At 41.5% G+C, this 22,533-nt stretch overlaps 1 protein-coding gene across 2 annotated transcripts in view; it reads left to right on the top strand.

Annotated features, from left to right (window-relative positions):
- Positions 1–22,533, top strand: part of DOCK8 (dedicator of cytokinesis 8) — a 235,049-nt gene that overhangs the window by 200,545 nt on the left and 11,971 nt on the right. For both annotated transcript variants that reach the window (XM_013965961.2, XM_018052045.1), the window contains 12 exons: positions 915–1,049; positions 2,024–2,176; positions 3,226–3,384; positions 4,081–4,181; positions 4,939–5,131; positions 9,671–9,814; positions 11,235–11,366; positions 11,826–11,960; positions 13,594–13,683; positions 16,637–16,873; positions 19,321–19,464; positions 20,700–20,806. In XM_013965961.2, the coding sequence (XP_013821415.2) occupies positions 915–1,049; positions 2,024–2,176; positions 3,226–3,384; positions 4,081–4,181; positions 4,939–5,131; positions 9,671–9,814; positions 11,235–11,366; positions 11,826–11,960; positions 13,594–13,683; positions 16,637–16,873; positions 19,321–19,464; positions 20,700–20,806 (1,730 nt within the window). The remainder of the gene's footprint in view (positions 1–914; positions 1,050–2,023; positions 2,177–3,225; positions 3,385–4,080; positions 4,182–4,938; positions 5,132–9,670; positions 9,815–11,234; positions 11,367–11,825; positions 11,961–13,593; positions 13,684–16,636; positions 16,874–19,320; positions 19,465–20,699; positions 20,807–22,533) is intronic.

Here is a 22,533-nt window from a genome sequence, read left to right as displayed (position 1 = left end):
GACACAAATTAATGAAAAAAAAAATCTGTACCACGAATTTGCCAACCCTGCTGTAGAAAAGTATTCTATCACTGTGAACTTTACAGTAATGCAGTTCACCATAGTGATTTCATCTTCTAAGTGAATGTTTCCAGAAATTCTCAAGACATCTAGGTGATAACATTTTTAGTTAACCTCAGAAATGAGTCCTAACATGTTTCCAATAAAAAATCATTTATTAGAATGGATCCAGTATTGTTTCTAGGGCTAGAAAAGGAAATATCGTCAAAATACAGTGAACCTTAGTAATCCAACTTTTGTCTCTTAAAATGTAATTATTGTATAAAAATAAAGACAAAAAGTATATGGTATCTTTGATAAATACTTGGTATCAAATACTTGGCATCACATTGATTATATCTTTATACAGTACTGCTTTGAGTGCTGTCTTAACATCCATGCTCAAAATTTACTTGCAGTTTTCAAAGGCAGTTGAGAATTGTTATTGACATTGGTGGTATTAGTCCTGCTGCAGGTGATACATAAGCTTCTATTTATAAATGTCCACTGCCACAAGCAGCCCCTGGGAGGCTCACAAGGAAAGCTGTGCCTTGTATACAAGGAAAAAGACCTTTCCAAAAGCTTACCCAGGATGAGGGGGAGGTGTGCTTTATAGCTTGGGTTAGTGGCCCAGAATAAGGCGTAAATCCCAAATCAGTTGGGAATTTTGGAATAAAGTCATGGGAAATAGGGCTTCTGCACTCCTGGTGATGGACTATGTGCAGGGTACTTCCTCAAACCCTTAAGATCATAGACCAAGAGATGGAATGTCAGCGTCACTGTGCTGATTGCCCAAAGTATCTACTTCTGTCTTCCCCTCTCAGTTCAAGGGGAATGCACAGGGATACATTGATGCTGTTCTTCTCTTCCCCCAGGCTAGCTCGGCTCTGGACTGCAAAGACAGCCTTCTGGGAGGCGTGCTAAGGGTCCTTGTGAATTCTCTGAGCTGTGATCAGAGCACCACATACCTAACTCACTGCTTTGCTACACTCCGTGCTCTCATTGCCAAGGTAAACATGGGATGCTTGTTCTCTTACTCTTAATTAAGAGTTAAGATTCTCATCAGTCTAGCTTCACATTTCTTGCCTCAGGTGCATGAAAACCCGCAGACCACCACTGTGTTAAGTGACACTGAGGTAAAAGTCTCAAGTCTCGTTAGGAAGGAAGCAGGTACACTGATTCTGTGAGACTCACCAGTGCCTCTCACATTAGAAATGTGGGCCCACTCACTGGAGACATGAGAGTGGAAATCAATTTGAGCAGATTTGTTTTTCACCTTTTTTTTTTTTTATTAATATCTGAATGAGATTCAGTTCCTCTGCATGACTCCCATTAGTGAGTCTTACAAAATGTCATATCATAAAATGCCAGAAAGTTTAGAAATAAATTTCTCATAGCCTGAAGAATATAGATTTTCCGAAAGTAAAATGGTGTATTGCAGATCTCTGTGCTCCACCCCCCAGCCCCCTCCACTTTATTGAAAATCTTGGTTGTTGACCTCTACCTGGTATCTCATACATTTAGAAAGTGGACTCCTGGGGCTTCCCTGGTGGTCCAGTGGTTAAGACTCTGCATTTTCAGTATTTCAATCCCTGGTTGGGAAACTAAGATCCCACAAGCCATGAGACACAGCCAAAATAAAATGGACTCTCTCTGCTCTCACCTGTCGGGATCATTTGCTCTTAGTCACCAATAATTTCCAGGGAAACATGGGATAATTCCTTCAGAGCTGTGACTTCACCTGGCTAACCATGCAGATAATTATGTAGCCTTGATCTTAGTAAGCAGCTCCTAATGAGATCAAGTCAACTCCATTGCCTCAGTTCATCTTCTGACTCAAGTAACTCATTATCTTTATGGAGCAGTGCATTAACTCTTCTGGGCTTTGCTTGTCCAAGCAGACATTTAATATCTCAACAGGCATCTGGTCCAGAAAGGGTATGAATGTGCCAAGTGATGTCTAATGCCGCTGCGTCTCTCCTAGTTTGGCGACTTGCTGTTTGAGGAGGAAGTGGAGCAGTGTGCAGACCTGTGTCAGCGAGTGCTGCACCACTGCAGCAGCGGCATGGACATCACCCGCAGCCAAGCCTGCGCCACTCTCTACCTCCTCATGAGGTTCAGCTTTGGAGCCACCAGCGTAAGTGCTCAAGGGGACCGCGAATCAAGAGTCAGTGCAAAGCACTGTGGAGGAAAAGTGTGCGCTATTGCAGTTGACTTCTACCCTCTGTGAAGGGAACAATTGCACATGTAGATGGATAGCAGCCTTTTTCTGAATTTCCATCTAGAAGTAAAGTATTAAGACTGATGAATGCAGTGTTTTCCATCAGTGTGTTTCCATAAGAAATGAATGGCTATGTGTAGATTCAAGGTTGTCATCTGTGGGTGAAAAATACAACAGAATTAGGACTTTGGAAGAGCTTCTCTTGTTTCCACATTCTGATTGACTGGTGCCAGAATGACCTGTGGAAGAGAATTTGAAATGATCACTCTCATCTATGGCTGAGTGTTCAGTGAAGCTTAGTAGCCTTTGGAATTCAGCCTTATTACAGCACAGTCTTAGTTGATCTAGATTTTGGTGTGCTCTTTTGCAGTTTACATTTGTGGTCATGATAATGAGCATGTTCAGCTGATATTCAAAGATAATTTGGTCCATGGAAGAAAGGCAGGGTCCGCAGAATGTATTAGGTGTAGCTATTGAAAAGCCTTCAGGACATTTGTCAGGGCCCCTTGGAATCACCATATTTTTCCATGGGCCTAGACGGAAAGGAGAAACAACGTCAGTGCCTACCCAGAGTCCAAAAATCTCAGAAATCTTGCCCATGTAGATTTTGCTCCTCTTTAAAGTTTAAGTAAAGTTCCAAGAAGAGGAATCTTGGCACAAAAGGAGACATTCTGTGACCCAGCTGTGTAGGAACCTTTCAGCATTAATGCACAGAGCTGGCCCAGTCCTCAATGAAAATTTAAAGGGAGCTGAAAGATTTATGTCTGAGCAATACCCATTTAAACCATTTAAACAACAGTATGAATCATGAGGAAAGTATGGCTCACATTTCATTGGGAAAAAAAGAAATGATTGATCTTGGGTAAAGGAAACACTAGAGAGTTATTATTGTCTGGCTCTGCCTCCTCCAATTATCTACTAGCTGACTGCTTCTTGTTTGTTCCACCATTTTTCCCCTGACTCAGAACTTTGCAAGAGTAAAGATGCAAGTAACCATGTCTCTGGCATCTTTGGTGGGAAAAGCACAAGACTTTAACGAGGAGTACCTGAGAAGATCCTTGAGGACAATTTTGGCCTATGCAGAAGAGGACACAGCCATGCAGACCACTCCTTTTCCCATGCAGGTAGACCGAAGAGCATGCCTTGTCTCATACGTGGGTCTGGGATCAGCCAGTTTTAAACCTCTGTGTGTGTGTCCGGCTCTTTGCGACCCCATGGACTATAGCCCACCGGGCTCCTCCGTCCATGGGATTCTCCAGGCAAGAATACTGGAGTGGGTTGCCATTTCCTTCTCCATATATATATATATATATACAAACATACATATATATGTGTGTATAAGATATATAACATATATATTTTATATAACTTTTATGAAATATAATTATGTCATATGATACAGATAATTATGCAAAATATTGTCATATGCATTATATGGAACCTAAGCTGAGGTCCTAAGCTACCTCCTAGTTGTTATAAAAAGCCCTGATGTCCAGAGTACAGTTGCAGGCTTACATGTTACAAAGAACTGAAACTAATTTAACCAAAAAAGTACTGGAGAGGGAAGATAGTATAAGGATTCAGGACTAATACATGGATGTCAGAGGCCAACTCACGTATAGGCCTTGGCAGTGCCTGGACCTGCAAAGATGAAGGTCAAAGAGGAGCCAGTCTAGACTTCCCTCCACCTGTGATCTCTCCTATCTTAGCAAAGCCTGCTCATGACTGCCCCTTGGACTCTCAGTGCAGTCCTAACTTTCTGTTACTATGGACTACAATGCTAAGGTTGTTTGGGGTATACACTTTTCTTTTCCTTCCAGGTGGAAGAACTTCTCTGCAATCTGAATAGCATCTTATATGACACAGTGAAAATGAGGGAATTTCAGGAAGATCCTGAGATGCTTATGGATCTCATGTACAGGTGAACTTCTCTGATGAAATCAAAAGTGTGTTACTTAAAGATCTAGGGTTTGCCACAATGGAGTTTTTATGAATATAATTATCACAGGAAATGTGGCTACACTGATTTGGCTGACAGCCAGAACTGTACTTAGAAATTGGTAGAAAATCATCATTTGGAGGGTGTTGATTCATGTACACGTTTTCAGAAAGAGTTCCCTGATTTAAAGGGAGGTATATATTTTTAACATTATTTTCTGCTTACCATAGAATGAGAGAAAAGAACTATCAACTGTTACATGAATTATATCTGAAATTTTTTCCACTTACATTCAGACATGCATGTAAGTTTCATTTAGAAATCATATTTTACTCTGTAGTTTAAATTTTTGCTCTATAATCCTTGTTTTAGGAGAAACTGCTTACAAAGACAAAATTGTTCTGACATGATGTCATAAGAATGGTAGTATTTTTGTCTTCTGTTATTATTTTGAGATAAAGGAAAGCAAAGGAAGAAAAATTACTAGTGCTCCATTCAAATATTCATCAGTTTATCAGGTCTTTTCTTCCCCCATAAATCTTTAACTAAATGATAGCATTCTTAGGGTCCTACACACCCTAGACATGAAATAAAAACAGTTGGACTGATACATGTTTGCCTTTTCTCTTATTTTCTGAACATGCAGGCAAAACTCTCAAGGGAAAAAAAGTGTCCATACCCAATAGAAAAACAATATCACTAACCAGTTGTCTTTGAAACTTTCTAAACCCATCTTCAGAATTGCCAAGAGTTACCAGGCATCTCCTGATCTGCGTCTGACCTGGCTCCAGAACATGGCAGAGAAACACACCAAGAGGAAGTGCTACACGGAGGCCGCCATGTGCCTGGTACACGCGGCTGCTTTGGTGGCTGAATATCTGAGCATGTTGGAGGACCACAGCTACCTGCCCGTGGGCAGCGTCAGCTTTCAGGTGGGGGCAAGTTCACCTTTTCCTTTGGTGCAGTGGCTCTCCTCTGGGGGCATTTGCCAATCTCTGGAAATATTTTTGGTTGTTACAGCTGAGGGTGGGAGGGTGGGTACTAGTGGCATTTAATAGGTATAAAGCCAGGGATGCTGCTAAACACCCTACAATGCATAGGACAGCTCCCACCACAAAAAAAGTTATCTGGCCCCCAAATATCAATATTGCCAAGGCTGAGAAGACCTGCTTTAGTGTATTATATTTGCCTCTTCTAATAGCTTTACCGTCTTGGAGTTTTTTTTTTAATTATTATTTACAGTGAATATAGATTTGATAGGCATTTTGACATTCCTAAATACTTTCACATCCATGATTTCATTTGACCTTCTCTGTAAACCAGTGAAACAGACAAATAGAGCAGATATTATTACTCCTGCTGCACAGATAAATTGAGAGAGCAACTTTTCTAAGGTCATTTAAACTCTTTCTCAGAGACTTATAACTGGCACAGTATACTGACAAATGTGAAAGTATTTTTTCCAAATATTGGAGAAATTATTCCCCTCCGGGCCCATTCCTTTGATTACACTCCCCAACTCTTTAACATCTTCCTCTCTAATCTAAAATTGAGAAAGAACCAAACGACCTGGGAAGGGAAAAAGGGCTGAATCAATACTGTCTTAGGATAAGCTGAATATCACCCATAGTTAGCAATGGGAAGTTGTCTGCTAGGTCTGAAAGTTGATTCAGGTTGCAATGTCAGTGGTCACTTGGACTGTTTTTGCTGAGTACTTTAAACAGTCTTTAGAGGAAACAAAAATTTTATGGATACTTTTAGAGGCCTAATCCGTAGAAATGACCATCCCTGAAACCTGTAACAGTATAGTACAGAAAGAGAGCCCTTTTCAAGGCAGACTCACAAAGTCGTTTGCTTTACAAGTGTTTGGATTATTCCTGTTTGAATTTACAGGACTGATTTTATAAAAGGCTTTATTCTCATTGTTGCTCTTCAACACAGTTTTGTGATGCTGTGTGAACCAGAAAGAGGAGATAATTCAAAGTAGCTTTCCCAGGCTTAGAAAGTAAGACGCAAAAACTGCTGTTGGCAGAGCCAGGAGTTTCTGATTTCCTGAATACTGTTCACCAGGCAATCTGGGTATTGCCTCATATTATTAATTCCTCCTTTCTTATGATCTTCAATACTAATAATATTTGTCATTTCATTCTCAGCAAATACATTTTTTTCTCAATTCAGAAATGTTCATTATAAAAAGCCAAAAATTTAATTCTTACCCAAAAAGCATAAAAATATCACACCTGATTTTGAATCATATAGTAGTGAAGAAAGGTATAAAAGCCAATTTTAGATATATTTTTTTTTGCCAAATTTATTTTGACCATTTGATATTAGCAAGGAAAAATATAAGTATTACTTTTTCAGTTCCCAGAAATCTTTGGGCTTACCACTTAATATGGAATTATATCATCCTTTTGTCTTGTTTCATTAACTAAACAATTACTTATAAACTTTAATGCCTTTTCCCCATTTACTGTATTTTATATTTATCACTTAAATATTAATGGCATTTAATTATTGTTTCATGTTTAGTAAGCCTTGCAATTCTTATTTCACCTAGAATTCTATTGCTTATAGTAAGTCATATCAAGGTGAGTAGAACAGTTATTCTAGAAACAACAGAAAAACTCCTTGTTGTCCCTATGTGGGGGCATATAGCTCTATTTTTTCATAGATCTTTATTCACTTATCCATTCTTTTAGGTGATATTTATTGAGCATTTATTTTGTCCTCACGAACTTTACAGTAATTCCAGCCAGAGAGTGACATCATATAGCTAATTCTTCCAATTCTTATTCAATTACAATTATAACTGCTGTAATAAAGAGGTACAAGAAAGTGTGAGTATTTATCACATGACCCAGCTTGGGGGCCATGGAATGTTCAGAAAGACTAGGAAGGGGAAGGGGAAGCAGAAGGAACTGTGAAGAATAAGGTCTTCAACACACAGAACATGGTGAGAAGAGAAGCCAAATTACCCTGATGCTTATGAACCAAGTCTCCTTTCTCTCGAATGAGACATAGCAAATCTTTTAGGAAATGTGTGCTTGCACATGGCAGAAAACCTAACCCAGACTGACCTAAGGTAGAAATGGAACTTATCAGCTTACATGAAAGAGATGAGTCTGGAGTAGCACCTGCCAAACTGGACCTAGGGGCCCAAACAATGTCATCAGACCTCAGTGTCATCATCACGTCCAGTCTCTGCTTTCTGTTATGTCAGCTCAGCTTCTTTCTTCACTGGCTTCCCACACTCATTGAGACATATTTGTTCGCATGTGCCTAGGTTCAAGTCCAGGAGAGTAGGGAAATGCCTTATTTCCAGAAGCTGCATTGACCATCTCAGTGCATCTGTTGGTTCTGACCAGGTCATGTGCTCATCTCTGAACCAATCATAGTGGCCAGAGACATGGAATGCTATGATTGGCTGGACGAGAGTTGAGGTCCACACCTGGAGTTATGGATGGTTTCCCAGGAGGCTTTACTTTATAGAAGGATGAAGGAATTTGGGACAGCATTAACAACAGATGTCCAGTGTTGGTTTCTTAAATGCTGTGTGCTTTAGTTTTCAACCTTGGTCTGCTCCAATAAAATTGAAATTTTGGAAAGGAATTATAAACTGGAGATAAATAAATCTGTGCAAGGAAAATAACCCTGAGGCCACTGAATTCCAAGGAGCTGAGATCGTTGAATCTGTGCCCCAGAGTGCAGTATTTATTCCACAAATGTAGATATGTCTACATTCTTAGATACTGATGTTACTTTTACCTCCCTGATTCTGAAGCCAGAAAAGTCTGCCCAGAATCTTTTCCCTGTGACTACAGCTAATAAGACTGCTGCTGCTGCTGCTAAGTCGCTTCAGTCGTGTCTACTCTGTGCGACCCCATAGACAGTAGCCCACCAGGCTCCCCTGTCCCTGGGATTCTCCAGGCAAGAACACTGGAGTGGACTGCCGTTTCCTTCTCCAGTGCATGAAAGTGAAAAGTCAAACAAGTCGCTCAGTCGTGTCCGACTCTTTGCGACCCCATGGACTGCAGCCCACCAGGCTCCTCTGTCCATGGGATTTTCCAGGCAAGAGTACTGGAGTGGGGTGCCATTTCCTTCTCTGGCTAATAAGACTGCATAACTGCAAATATACTCCTCTACGTGTGGACAATTGCATCCAATACTAATAGGATTCATTTCTTGAGTCATTAGATTTTTTCAATGAAATATCTTGGACCTTCTGTTATTTCTAGTTCAGAAACATCATAGTAGAAAGACCAGGTTTGAAAAAAGACTGGTCACAAAAAGTTCTTAGAGTCTCCTGTATTCCCAAAACTACCTTATAAGAAGATACAGGACTGGAACAACTCTATCTGCCTTGACGCTCAGGATGAGTCACTCGATCATGCTAGCCAGGCCACCAAGAGGCAGACAGATTTTACTTCAGTAGCCAACCCTGGTCAATTGATAGTGGTTGATTGGAGTACCATACTGAGAGGAATTTTGAAAAAAGCTTCAGGAAAAGGAGTACTATAGTTAATCAGTTCTGTCTGCTATGAGTCTAGACTTATGAGGAAATAGCATGTGTGCTACCTGTTTGCCAGCCCTAAGCTACAAAGGTTTCCAGTTTTTTTTAATGTTCCATGTGCATTTTTTCTATATCCATGAGACAGATTGAAGAAAATGATTCTTGGCCTGTCGAAAGTATGAGAGTCCCTGCCAGAGCCAGAACTGAGGTGAGGTGAGCAAGGCATGTCAAGTGCAGAATTTAAGGAAGCACTCACTCTCGGGGTCCAGCAGGTTCCAGGTCATATCTTATAGAATCTTGAGAGTGTTTCCTAAACGTTATGACCTGGGGTTTTCACCTTGCTCACCCTAGCCCTGGACCTGATCACTGCATTCTCTGTGAGAGACTTTCAGCTTTATGGTTTATGTAAAAAGAAAAGTGTGTAGAAAGGAACAAAACGTTTGAGGGGAGAGAAAAAAAACCAGTAACTGCTGCATTGTCATAAAGATTCCCATAAAGAAGGCCTTCTCATTTGCAATTGTCCTGTGATATTATGACTTCACCTACAAGCCAAGTCAGTAGTAGCAAGTACTTTAGAGTTTCACTCAGCTGGTGAAACAAGGAGTCTAATTAACTTTTTAAAAAGTTAATTTTAAAAACCACAATCCCTGCTGAATGTCCCTTAGGGTCCTTTCTCTAAAGCAACTCAGCTGTTGTTACGTTGAGGTAAGTGTCCTTTCTGTATCTGCCAATGGTTAAAAAGAAAAGAAAATCTTGAGTTTTGAAGGCCAGTGGTTCTACGTGTTCTTTCAAAATGAGTGGCAGCCAGAGGCTGTTCTGGATGGAATTACAGACCTTTTACAGTCATACAAGGTGAGGCTGTTGGAGTGATGGCTTCCTCATCCCTACCATGGACTCCTGTGATGCCTTGTTAGTCGGGTTCCCCAATTCTCTGGGCTCGTACTACGTTCTCTTACAGAATATTTCTTCCAACGTGCTGGAGGAGTCTGCCGTCTCTGATGACACCCTGTCGCCTGATGAGGATGGGGTGTGCTCCGGCCGGTACTTCACGGAGAGTGGCCTCGTGGGCCTACTGGAGCAGGCGGCCGAGCTCTTCAGCACGGTCAGTACACACCACCCTCTGGGTCGCCACAGGCAGCCTGAACTTCAGTGCTGGTGCCCCGTGTGTGGGTTTTAGTGCCCAGCCAGTCAGTTCCACTTCATGATGACACCACGCGCAGGATGCACAGGGCACGGGAGGGGCCGGAGGACTTTGATGTATGTAAATTGGCTCAGCTCTCAAGGAGGTGAGAAAGCCTTTCATCACTGCAATATTCTGGCTTTCACTACATGCTCATTAGCTGGGCAGCAGTTTCACAGTATTATTTCCATTTAATAGAGGTGGAAACTAAGCCACAGCAAGGTGAAACGGCTTGCCCAGGCTTACACCATAAATCACAAGGCATGTTCTCATTCTCTCATTTACTCTCCTTGAGAGAACTCCTGGGGTGGAGCCTCTGGGAGAAGAGAAAAATAATAGACAGACCTTTCCTGACAGCTGCGTAATCCTCAGGATTGTCACAGACCACAGACAGCGCAGAGGAATGTAGGAGTAGAAACCACAGACACTCCCCTCCCTCACTAACCTAATCTGGGTCTGTTGATATTGTTCAGTCGTGTCCAGCTCTTTTGAGACCCCATGGACTGGAGCCCTCCAGGCTCTGCTGTCCATTGGATTTCCCAGGCAAGAATATTGGAGTGGATTGCCATTTCCTCTTCCAAGGGATCTTCCCGACCCAGGGATTGAACCTATGTCTCCTGCATTGAAGATTATTCTTCACCACTGAGCCACCTGGGAAGCCCAGTCTGGGTCTAAATACTCCAAATTAAAGGAAAAAAAAGTATAGGTTAAGTTACTGAGTTTCAGGTCAGGAAAGAAAGTCTGTTGTTCATTTTTATAATTTCCCTACTCCCTCAAATTTTAACCCAAGTAAATATTTAATACTTCACTCAGTTTAGCTGATCCAATTTGTTTTCATCCTAATATTTTTCATTCTTCTCTGCTTTTCATTTCCATGTTTCCACCCTACAACCGATGTGTTTTAATTGTCGTTTTAATTATCTTCTGTTTTTCAGCTTTCCCTTTCAGAATCCAGATAACATCTAGGATACTTTGTTTTTCCTGAAATTCAAGAAAACCAGCTAGTTAGACTTCTAAGTATTTTCAGGCATTCAGTGAACATCTGGCTATATGAGGACCCCCATCTGGCTATATGATGCCCAAGATTGTCTTCCTGAATTGTTCTTAGTCCCTGCTGCCAGTCTCCTGTCCTTTTTTTTTCCCAAGAAACTGCTTTTTCCAACTTAACATTATCAGATAGGACCACTTAGCATGTGTCTAGTTCAGTTTGAATCCTACAACCATCCCAAAGATCTCAGAGTTTATTCCTGCACTGTAAGATATTGTGATGCCAATATTAAATCCATTCCCTAAGTGCCCAGTGGATTAAATTCTCTTTGATTTTTTTCCTCCTCTTTCCAAGGGAGGACTGTACGAGACAGTTAATGAAGTCTACAAGCTGGTCATCCCCATCCTGGAAGCTCATCGAGACTTCCGGAAGCTGACCTCCACCCATGAAAAGCTGCAGAAGGCCTTTGACAGCATCATTAGCAAGGTAGCTGAGGATCCTGACTAACAAGTCCAATGATCTGATAGCAGGTGACTCAGTCTCAGAGATGCTTAGCCCTTCTTCCTCCCCAGGGAGTGACTGACCTTATGGACATCAGTACTGTAGCTCTCTCCTATCAAATGGAAAAGGGCTGGAAATAGAGGACTGTAATTCAAACTGTGAAAGAAGGCAGTTGAATTACTTTGCAACCAGGAATGTGAAAATCTCTTAAATTCACTTAAAAGAAATCCTAGAAATCTTTCGTGGGTTTTTTTTTTTTTTTTGGCTATTATTTCCCAAATTTGTTCTATAAACATCAATTTCTTTAAAGGTGTGAATTGTTTGTATTTGCCATAGGAATAAAATGCCTTGTAACCCAACAATAAAAGACTCCTGCCCTTTGCAACCCAATGGATCCTCATGAATTACAAAACTAAGGAGAGGTTTTCTTATTTTGTCCATCAGGGTCATAAGAGGATGTTTGGAACCTACTTCCGAGTTGGCTTCTATGGATCCAAATTTGGGGATCTGGATGAGAAGGAATTCGTTTACAAAGAGCCTGCAATTACCAAGCTTCCTGAGATCTCTCACAGACTAGAGGTAAGACAAGTGATTCTGGGTGATTAACATTGTATGCTTTACAAAAAGCAAGTTGTAATGGGTCATTACAACAAAACTAAGAGTCATACATTCATCATTGATCCATATATAAAGTTTCCCACATTGCCTGTATAAAAGCAAGATACTAGGTGAAATCATGAGATAAAGCAAGGTAAGGATGCCTGTGTGCATGCTAACTCTTCAGTCACGTCTGACTCTTTGCAACTCCTTGGACTGTAGCCCACCAGGCTCCTCTGTCCGTGGGATTCTCCAGGCGAGAATACTGGGGTGGATAGCCTCCTCCAGTAGATCTTCCTGACCCAGGGATCGAACTCGAGTCTCTTATGTCTCGTGCACTGGGAGGCAGGTCCTTTACCACTAGTGGCACCTGGGAAGCCCCATACTCTTCAAAGTTTGTAAATTTATATGGTGAACATTTTCAAGAATATCCAAATCAATGTCATGTGCTTTCTTATAAACCTTTCCAAATTTCAGTAATAGTTTCTTAGCTTGGAGTTTATCATCTTGACTTTAAAGTCATCTGGCAAAATTATCAAATTTCCCCTAGAAAATTCTGTGGTCATCTTTTTGGTGTTACCAGGCAACATTCCAACTTATGATTTGGAGATGCTCGACTGTAGGCCTACTGTGTCCTGGGCACAGTGAACTTTTCCTCTTGATCCAAGGAGCACCCCTCTCTGGATAATCAGAATCAGCACCTAATCCCATGTTCTGGCAGCCGCAATCCAACCTGCTGTTTACATTTGATCCAGAATGTAGCAGAAGAGAGCAGCATGTTCTTAGAGGAAAAGCTGGAGAAAGGGAGAAACAGCCTAGAGAAAAGTGAGAAAGAAATAAACAGACATGGAAAGGGGCCAGGCACTAAGAATTCAGGAGGAAAGTCATGGGGTGCCCCCTAAGCAAAATCATCTCAAGCGAAATAACTGGGTCCCCTGAAATGCTGATGACAGTTAACTGGAAATTCACTTTTTGCTTTCTTGCTATTGCTTTGAATTTATGTCCTTTCCTGACTGTCAAACTTAAAACACTTTTGTTGTCAAATTGCTCCTTATATCGATACTATCCACCCATGCCAAAAGAGACAAGAGACTTTAATCCTTACTTGACCCAACGAAGCCATGGTTCAAAGTGAATGGATGACTTGCGCAGTTTTTCAGCTCATGAGAGGAACTAGCAGTTGACCCCAGGCCACTTGGTTTCCTAATATGTTTCCCCAATTTAGAACTAGAAGCATATATTTTATCTTCCTTTGCACTGTGGGTTGTCACACTATGGGAAGCCTCGTGACCTCCAAGTTCCTAGGGTACAAAAGGCGAGAAGTAAATAGTTCTATGCCCTGGTGCATCTTCTGGAAATAGATGATGCTGTTGAATTAGATGTCAAGCATACATTTTATATGGAAGTGTAGATCAGTTTGCAAATGCTGGACTTCCTTTTATTTTTATTTTTGTCTCAGGAAATGCTGAACTTGGCTCATTAGCTCATAGGGACATTAAATAATTCAGAGAGCGCATTCTACCATACGCTTGTTCCGAACTTATTCCGCTTCTAGAGACAAAGAGTTGCAGCATGTTAAAGTAACCTTTATAATCTGTTGGTTTCTCTTGCCTAGGCATTTTATAGTCAATGTTTTGGTACAGAATTTGTGGAAGTGATAAAAGACTCTGCTCCTGTGGACAAAACCAAGCTGGACCCTAACAAGGTATGGGAATATTGCAAAAAATAGCCATCTGGCTCTGATTCCCTTTGTTCTACCCCCAAAACATAAAATGACCTCCTCTGTCTGGACTCCACGTCATTTCAATGCAACCAAATTTTTTGTTGTTGTTTACGGTTTAACGGTTAAGTCTTAAACCATACTCGATGGCAGGGATCGTAATAGGAGCCACCATTTATTAAAGACCAGCTGTATACCTGACACTGTATTAGACCCTTTTCATACACTGTTGCATTTCATCCTCCTACAGCTCCTTGATGTAAATATTGTTATTCCCATTTTACAGATGAGAAAAGTAAGATCTAGAATAGGTAAGAAACTTCCAAGATCATGCAAATGTCAAAGCCAGTATTCAGACTTGGGGTCTGTGATCCTCAAACTTGCACTTCTAATCACTTCTTTACAGCCCTTCTATTAACACTTTGAATCCTCAATTTAAAGTATGTTGAAAAGATACAAACTTCTCACTGACAGCATTTGGTGGAGGCATTCTTTTCAGCCAAATACAGGGTTGCTGTTGGAGGAATGATGAAAAGGGCTTGGACTTCAGTTTCCTCACTTTTCATGTGAGGGTGTATTCTGTCTCACCCCCAGCTGGGTGTACCACAATGCAATTCTGATGCTCACCATGCAGAGTTAGTGTCAGACTCCGCCAGCTAAGGCTCAGTCCTGCAGGAGCTTGCCCTCACTTTAGATGGCAACCTCAAGTGGGACCCCAAGCAGCCTGCATTTCTGACCAGACAAATGCAAATGTGTGGATTCCCTTGGCACTTTTCAGTAGATAATCCACTTGAATGACTCGCAGAACTCAGAAAAGGACTATACTGATGCTTATAGTTTTGTGCTAAAGGTTGCACAAAGGGCTAGTTCTGTCCTAGAGCTTCTATGCCTTCTCCTTGTGGAATCCAGGCCTGGTGCCCTCCTGACATATCAATGTGTTCACCAACCGAGAAGCTCCACTGAGCCTTGTTGTCCAGGGTTTTTATTGAGATCCCATTACATAGGCATGTTTGATTAAAACAGCAACTACATTACTGAACTCAGTCGCCAACCTGCTCCTTCCCCAGCACTCAGGCTGGCCCAGAGTCCCAGTTGTCTAATCTGAGATTATTCTTATTGATGACCAGCCATCATTCTGAAGCTATCTAGGGACCCACCATGAGTTACTTCATGAGAATAACAGTGACTATCACTATGGAAATTCCAAGAGGTTTTGAAGCTCTGTGCTAGGAAAGAAAGACAAAGACCAGCTAAGGACAAAGACAGGGTAATAACTGCCTGCTCAGCCCAGATATGTATGTGAGAGAGATTTCTGAGCTGTTGGACATAATGCAAGTTCAAGGTATTTTTAAGGCCTGGGGAACAGAGGAGCAGTTGCCATCCAGCAGGCTTATAAAGTGAGGAGTCTAACCTTCTCTCAGTTCTGCCCTCCAAGATATTATGAAGAGGATGCCTATAGGAAGAAAGTGTCCAGATATAAGAGTTTGTTTTTCTACATATTTCAAAGGACTTAGTTCAGATACATTCCCTCATCTAAGCCTGAAGCAACAACTGTGGTGAGTAGAAGTGCTTCACGCAGGAGTGTTGGAGGTCTTTGAAAGACAAGATTGGCTGTTTGCCCGTGGTGAGCTATGCACAGCACATGCCATGTCGAGTCACTAGTGACGTATCTGACGTAGAGTGCTGTTTCCCCTCTGTTAAGATGCCCAAAGTAAGCTGTGAGACTTTTAAATGAGAATCTGTACCCAGGATTATAATCAGATTTCATTCACACTAAATAGTGATTTACATGTATTTATTAATAGTCAGTGACCTTATCTGTCCATTTCAGTGGATGAGTGTTGCAGAGTTGGTGGTCATTATCATTTTTTTTTTAAGGCCTTCTTTCTCAATAAGTGCTCTTCTTCATAGTGTGTTGGTATGGGTGCATGTGTATGTACATACATTCTAAAATTAAATATATGCTATTAAACTCCCTTTTTTGTGTGTATCTCTATGAATTTTAAATCAAGAGATAAGTTCCATCACCCCAAAATATTTATTTTCCCATGCCTCTTTGTGGTCATCCCCTCCCTCTGTTTTTAGCACCTGAAAGTCATTAATCTATATTCTGTCTTTGTCATTTTGTTTTTTCCAGAATGCCATATAAATAGAATCATACAATAAATAAATGGGATTATACAGCCTTTTGAGTTTGACTTCTTTCACTTAGCACAATGCATTTGTGATTCACCTATATTGTAATGGTTCATTCCATTTTTCTACTGAGTTGTATTCTGTTGTATGGATGTACCAGGTTTGTTTATCCATTCCCCACTTGAGGGACACTTGGGTTATTCCTAGTTTTTGTCTATTATGTGTAGTGCTGCTATAGACATTTGGGTCCAGGGTTTAATATAAACACAAGTTTTCATTTCTGTTGGCACACACACCAAAGTGGGGTTGCTGGGTCATATGATGAATATAATTCAATAGTATGAGAAACTGCCAGTCTGTTTCATAAGGTGGCTGTACCATTGTACATTCACACCATCAGTGTATGAAAGCTCCAGCAGCTCCCTATCCTTGTCAGCCCTTGGGATTGTCAGTTTTCTTTAGTTTGGCCATTCTAATAAGCATGGTTGTTCTGAAAAGCCAAGTTTTGCTTCTTCTGAATAGCAGTTTGCAAATTCTCACACCAAGTTTCAGTTGGGTCATGAGCTCTGCTAGGAGGGGCAGCTTGTGGACCTGACTTCACCCTCCCTTCACCTTCTTCCAGTCCTGTCTCTCATCTCCTCGGGGATGGAGAGGAAGGATGGCTGACAGCTGATGCATCCCCTAGTTCTCTCAGCTTTGTGAGCACAGAGGGGCGGTACTGCCTCTCTCTGTCCCGCGGCCCCCCCAGTGCGCCCTGGGTGGTCGTGTGCAGACCAGCTCATCCCTTCCCTTTCCCACTCAGGCCTACATACAGATCACTTTCGTGGAGCCCTACTTTGATGAGTATGAGATGAAAGACAGGCTAACCTACTTTGAGAAGAACTTCAACCTACGGAGGTTCATGTACACCACCCCCTTCACCCTGGAGGGCCGGCCTCGGGGCGAGCTGCATGAGCAGTACCGGCGGAACACCATCCTGACCACCCTGCACGCCTTCCCCTACATCAAGACCAGGATCAGTGTCGCCCAGAAGGAGGAGGTAAAGGCACTGGGGGGAACGGGCTTGGACGGTGGCCATGGCTGAGCCAGTGGGCCTGGGTCTCCTCCCAGGATGACACACAGGCTGCCTTCATGCTCCTTCACGGCAGACTCACATAAAAATCTAAAAAGGGATGCCTTTGAATTATTATTAAGGTGGTTATCCTCTCACTGCCGTGGTGCCAGGGAATCCTGTTTAGGCACCTGCATGCTTTATAGCACACTTGATATTTAAGTATATTCTATTTTAAAGTTATATCTTTAATAGAAATATATGTACACGATTGTAACATTTACTTTGTATTCATATTTTAATGTTAAATTTACATGAAATATAAAATTTTTAAAGATTTTATTTAAATTTTTACATATTTGAAAGCTTCAGGTGATTCCAGCAGCATTCTGTTGTCAATTATCGGAGACAGGAACAACAAGTGAGTAGCCCCAAGGAGCTGATGTTGGGCTGTAGGAGGGCACCAAGCCAGTTAGACAGGTGATCAGTTGTCTTCTAGTCCCAGCATCCTCCTGTGACATTGCACAAGGCACATATCTTAATCAGTTTCCCTGTCTAAGCGTTGATACAGGAAAGACCTCTCTCTCCTGGTTCCATGTGTAGCAGAAGACCTCAAATTCATGGATCAAGAAAATGTCTCAAGCTACAGAATTGCTGAAAATTAGACATAAGCATTTTCTTTTAGTTTAAAAGACGTACATGTGCATTAATTTGCCATTCATTTTGTGTAGAGTCACTGCCTTGCCTGTGGTTTAGGGTTGGCTGATCACAATTCAGCACTGTCTTTCTTGTATAAACCTCACCCATGATGCAATGTCCATGTGTTCAGTTTTGGTTTCTGTAAAGCAGAGTGAGAGCTTAAAGAACCTTGTAAAACAACGTGAGAGCAGAATGCTTCTAGATTTTTATGACTTTTTTTTTTTTTTTTTTTGCCCCTAGCTTTTGACCGTTGTCTTGAACACACCTAATAAGACAAGAATCTTTATAGCAACTCAGTTTCACAACTTCTTGCCCAAGCATTAGCTTGGTTTTCATAGAAACAACTCTTCTTTCCACACCCATAGTTCACCAGTTTATGCATTACTGAATTAGATTAGGTCATTAAAATAACAAGTATGACAGGCGTAAGCAAGTTGGTGAACAAACACAAATGAACTGTGGTGAATAACACACCTCCTTGTACAGGAGCACAGGGACCGAGCTTCCTGGAGAATTGCCCAGCAGCTCATGTGTTCAGCAACCGCATCACAGTATGGGTTTCACAGAGGGCAAAGAAAGCCCAGTCTGATGACTTGGCTATGAGAAGGTTCACGTAGAAGGCATCTGCTGTATTTCTTACTCTTTTAGACTTCTGAGCACTAGGACAGGTTGGTACAGCACAGAAATAAAATCATGGTCTCAGGAAGAGTCCTCCCAATTTTTGTTGGCCATTTGTAGTTCCTCCAAGAATGTCAGTATGTTAGTTTGTTAAGGCTAATATAACAAAGTACCACAGATTGGGTGGCTTAGAAACAGAAATTAATTGTCTAATTGTTTCGGTGACCAGAAGTCAAAAATCAAGGCACTGGCAGAGTTGGTTCCTTCTGAAAGACATGAGGGAAGGTTCTGTTCCAGACCTCTTTCCTTAGCTTGCAGATGGCTGCCTTCTCCCTGAGTTTCTTACATCATCTTCCCCCTGTGCAACCTATGTGTCCAGATTTTTTCTTCTTAGATGGACATATAAGGCATGTGGGGTTAGGCCCATCCTAATGACTTTCTTTGAACTTGATTACCCCTGTAAAGACCCTGTCTCAGTTAAAGTCACACTCTGAAGTAATGGGGGCTAGGACTTGAACACCTGGATTTGGAGGGGACATGACTCCACCAATAACATTTAGCCCATACTCCAAACCAACAGAACTTAACAACTAGCAGATTGACCCTGAAGAGAATTCTGTTTATCAAGAATCCACCTTCAAGGTGATTTAGAGAAAGCACACATGATGCCAAAATCTGGTGTTATGGTGGAGAAGAAATGCTTTCCCAATTTTAAGTCAAGTAACTTGTTCAACAATTGGAAAGGATACCTAACAGTGTATAAGAAACGTGGATTTTGAATGTGGATATTATTGTGGTCAAAATCCTCCCCACTTATGACCAGTGTCATTTTGTGGCACTTACTTCACCTTACAAATCCTTCTTTGATTGTAAAGTGGAGAGAATAGGAGGTTGTTTAAAGAGGAAAATGATAAATGGATGTAAAGCTTCCAGTACATAATAAGTACTCAAGAAATGTTAGACTCTTCCTTCTTCTTAACCTGTCAAGATTATTCTAAATTGCTCAGAAAGCCTTCACTGATGCTTCAAACCCAAGTGTTCTCTCTGTCAGCTCCATGCTTGCTCATGGCTTATAAGACCTGACAATGACCTTCCCTACATTTATGTCTCATGTTCAGTTTGTTTTGACACCAATTGAAGTTGCCATTGAAGATATGAAGAAGAAGACTCTGCAGTTAGCAGTTGCCATTAACCAGGAGCCTCCTGATGCCAAGATGCTTCAAATGGTGCTGCAAGGCTCTGTTGGAGCTACTGTCAATCAGGTAAGCAAAACTAGCTAGTGGCAGCTCCTCTGGTTCTCGTTATTTTGATTTTCATTAGATGTCTGCACCTCCTTCCTTGAAGTCAATGAGAAGTCTGATCAACATGCCAAAGGTGTTCTTAAATTTAGACTGAACACCTGAGGTCTCTTCAGCTTCATGTAACAACCAAAGGTAGGTAAGAAATCCTAGAGCTGAGTGGCCCGTGTCTCAGGAGTACCATTTCCTTGGAGAAGATTTCAGCTGGGGCCAGTTCTGGCATATGATCCAGGTGGAGTGCTTAGTCATCTCCACTTTAGGCAGAGTTGTTGCAGGGCTTGAGAGGAATCTTAAGAATGCCATAGGAGAGAAGGGAAAAGGGCTAGAACATCCACCTCCTCTGCATCAGTCAGAGGAAACCAGTATGTCAGGAGCGCTGCAAAGCAGGAGTGACCTGGAGCCCTGCTGCTTGGGCCACTTCAAAACGGACTGAATCTTCTCAGATTCATTAGAATTCTAACTCCAGTCTCACCATGGAACTGATCCAGCCTCAGATGGAGGGAGTGCTAACAGTTCTGTCTGTCCAGTGTGCTTCTGTAATTTCAAAGCTAAATCTACACACCTTCACACTCAAAGCTCAATGAGTAGCATGACCCTTTCCTCACTCTGCACAGCTGAACTCCCCTGCAAAAATTCTGTGCCCAGAGAATATCAAGGTGACAGAAATGGTATTCATTACATTTCCAAGATCAGAAAATATTAAGAAGCTTTTGCTTTTTGTAAGTCCCAATCTTTTAATGAAAATGGAAGACTTTATAAGCCCTCAACCATGTGGATTACGCATATACTGTGCATATCTCTGACTCAAGCTAGCAATTACACAAAACGGTGCTTGCCACTAGGGCAACTAGACAAATGAATATGAATGGTTGGATCAAGACAATCCCTGTTTTCAGGAAAGCAACTCTAATCATATACCATTTGATGTAGTATGTTACCTTTATATATGAAGGAAAATCTATTATTATTAGCATTTGATTAAGGAAATACATTTATGCTTTTGAGTGTTCTCCTAAAACTGTAGACTCTTCCTAGGGAATCAATATTTTTCTGAGTTCAAGACCTTCCTTGATTTTTTTGTTTCAGTTTAACTAACTACAGAAGTAAATGTTCAAACTAAGAACTTGCTCCAACATTTTCTCCCAAGTAATTTCACTTTCTTTCCAACATCAGTAATGTTTTTCACTTTTTTCTATCAGGGACCACTGGAAGTAGCCCAAGTATTTTTGGCTGAAATTCCAGCTGACCCAAAACTTTATCGGCATCACAACAAGTTGAGATTATGCTTTAAGGAATTCATAATGCGGTAAGAGGGGAAATGACTGGGAGTTCAGTAGAGCTGTGGTTCTCCAAGTGTGGTTCCCAGGCCAGCAGCTTCTGCATCCCTTGAGAAATTTGCTAGCGAGGCGGATTCTCAGATACCAGTCAGACACACTGAGTAAGAATCTCCAGAGATGGGGCCCAGCAGCCTGTATTTTAACAATTCTCCAGATGATTCGGATGCATGCTCAGTTTGAGAGGCCTCTGCAGAGCAACACTACTTGCACTAGTAACTAACAAACTCTATGGTGCTTTCATGTTTATCATCTCTCATGTGCCCCAGAGTCACATTGCAAATAAAGTAAGTCTTCATTTTACAAAAGAGGAAATGGAGGGTCAGAGATGGGAGATGATTGACTTAAGATCACACAGCCAGTTAGTAGCAGAGTTGAGTTCACACCAGGTCTTCGGAATCCAGAGAGCCCATACTTCCTTCAGTTTGCTGATATTCCACAGTGCTTTAGAGCCTGAGAGTTTCCTGGCATCGGCAGTCTTTGTAATTTCCCATCATACAATAACTGATTTTTAGAAATGTAAGACACTGCCTCAAACTGAGAGATAGAGTCAAGATTCTGTAACTGGAAGTTTACAAAGCTGTCATTGCGATGGCAGTTCCCACTGGTAGACAAGCCTCTTCTCCACTCTTGAATTCTGTGGTAGAGCTGGCTGCCAGAGCATCCTGTTGAGCCTAGATAGGAAGTGAGTCTTGGGGCAGTCTTCCAAGCTGCTGCAGTGCAGACCAGTGCAGAACCTTAGAGCAGCATATAAAGTATAGGAATATCTTTGTTTGGCAGGTGGGGTAAAGGAGGCTAAAAGTTAAAGCTTGCTGAATTCAGTGAAAACTCACCAGAATGCTACTATCAGGTGAGGTTTTCCTCCTTCACAGGCGTTAGTGAGACGAACGCAAATTTGCTGTGTATAAAGGAGACATTCTTTGTCCTACAGTGAATCACAACTGCTTAGTAATAGGGGTGTGTGTGTGTGGCTGTGTATATGTGTGTGCATGCGTCCAAATATGCACACATACATCACATACAAAATTTATTTTTATTGTTTTATATTTTAATTGCTTCCTGCATTTCCTAGCAATATTGACATTATACCAAAAGTAGATATTCTTCAGTAAATACTGCATTTTCATAAAACAAAAGCCTAGAAGAATATTGGGGGAATTTTTAAAGATTAATATACTTCCTACATAGTTTCATTTAATATGAGCTATGGGGGGATTCCTCAGCAAACCAGTGGTTAAGGTTCTGTGCTTTCATTGCTGAGGATGCAGGTTCAATCCCTGGTCAGGGAACTAAAATCCCATAAGCCATGCAGTGTAGCCAAAAAAGTAAATAAATAAAAACAGTTGATCTTATTTTAAAAATGAGTTATGGTGAAAGGCTCCTGACGGTGACAGGGACCCGGGCCTCTCTGGGCCTCTGCAAGGACCTGTTTAATGAGCACACACTGGGGCTCAGGTATGGCAGTAGTTGTGGGAATGCAGGAGCTGGGTATGCCTCAGCTCCTGACAAGAGGACTTTTATTTGGCTAAACAGCAAAGCTATGCAGCTTGTGCTAAGAACTGTGGAGAGTGCAAGAAATACAGAGTTACGGAGTTCAGGAGAGAAGAGTCGGTTGCAGGCTGGAGTGACTGGGGAAGGCTTTAGGGGATAACATTACTGACGCCTTGTCTTGAGTATGTAGGTGGTAGGAAGAGGGCAG

The sequence above is a fragment of the Capra hircus genome, chromosome 8 (assembly GCF_001704415.2).
Source record: "Capra hircus breed San Clemente chromosome 8, ASM170441v1, whole genome shotgun sequence".
Lineage (NCBI taxonomy): Eukaryota > Metazoa > Chordata > Mammalia > Artiodactyla > Bovidae > Capra > Capra hircus.
Note: the sequence above shows the minus strand (reverse complement) of the source record. Positions and strands in the feature narration are given on the sequence as shown.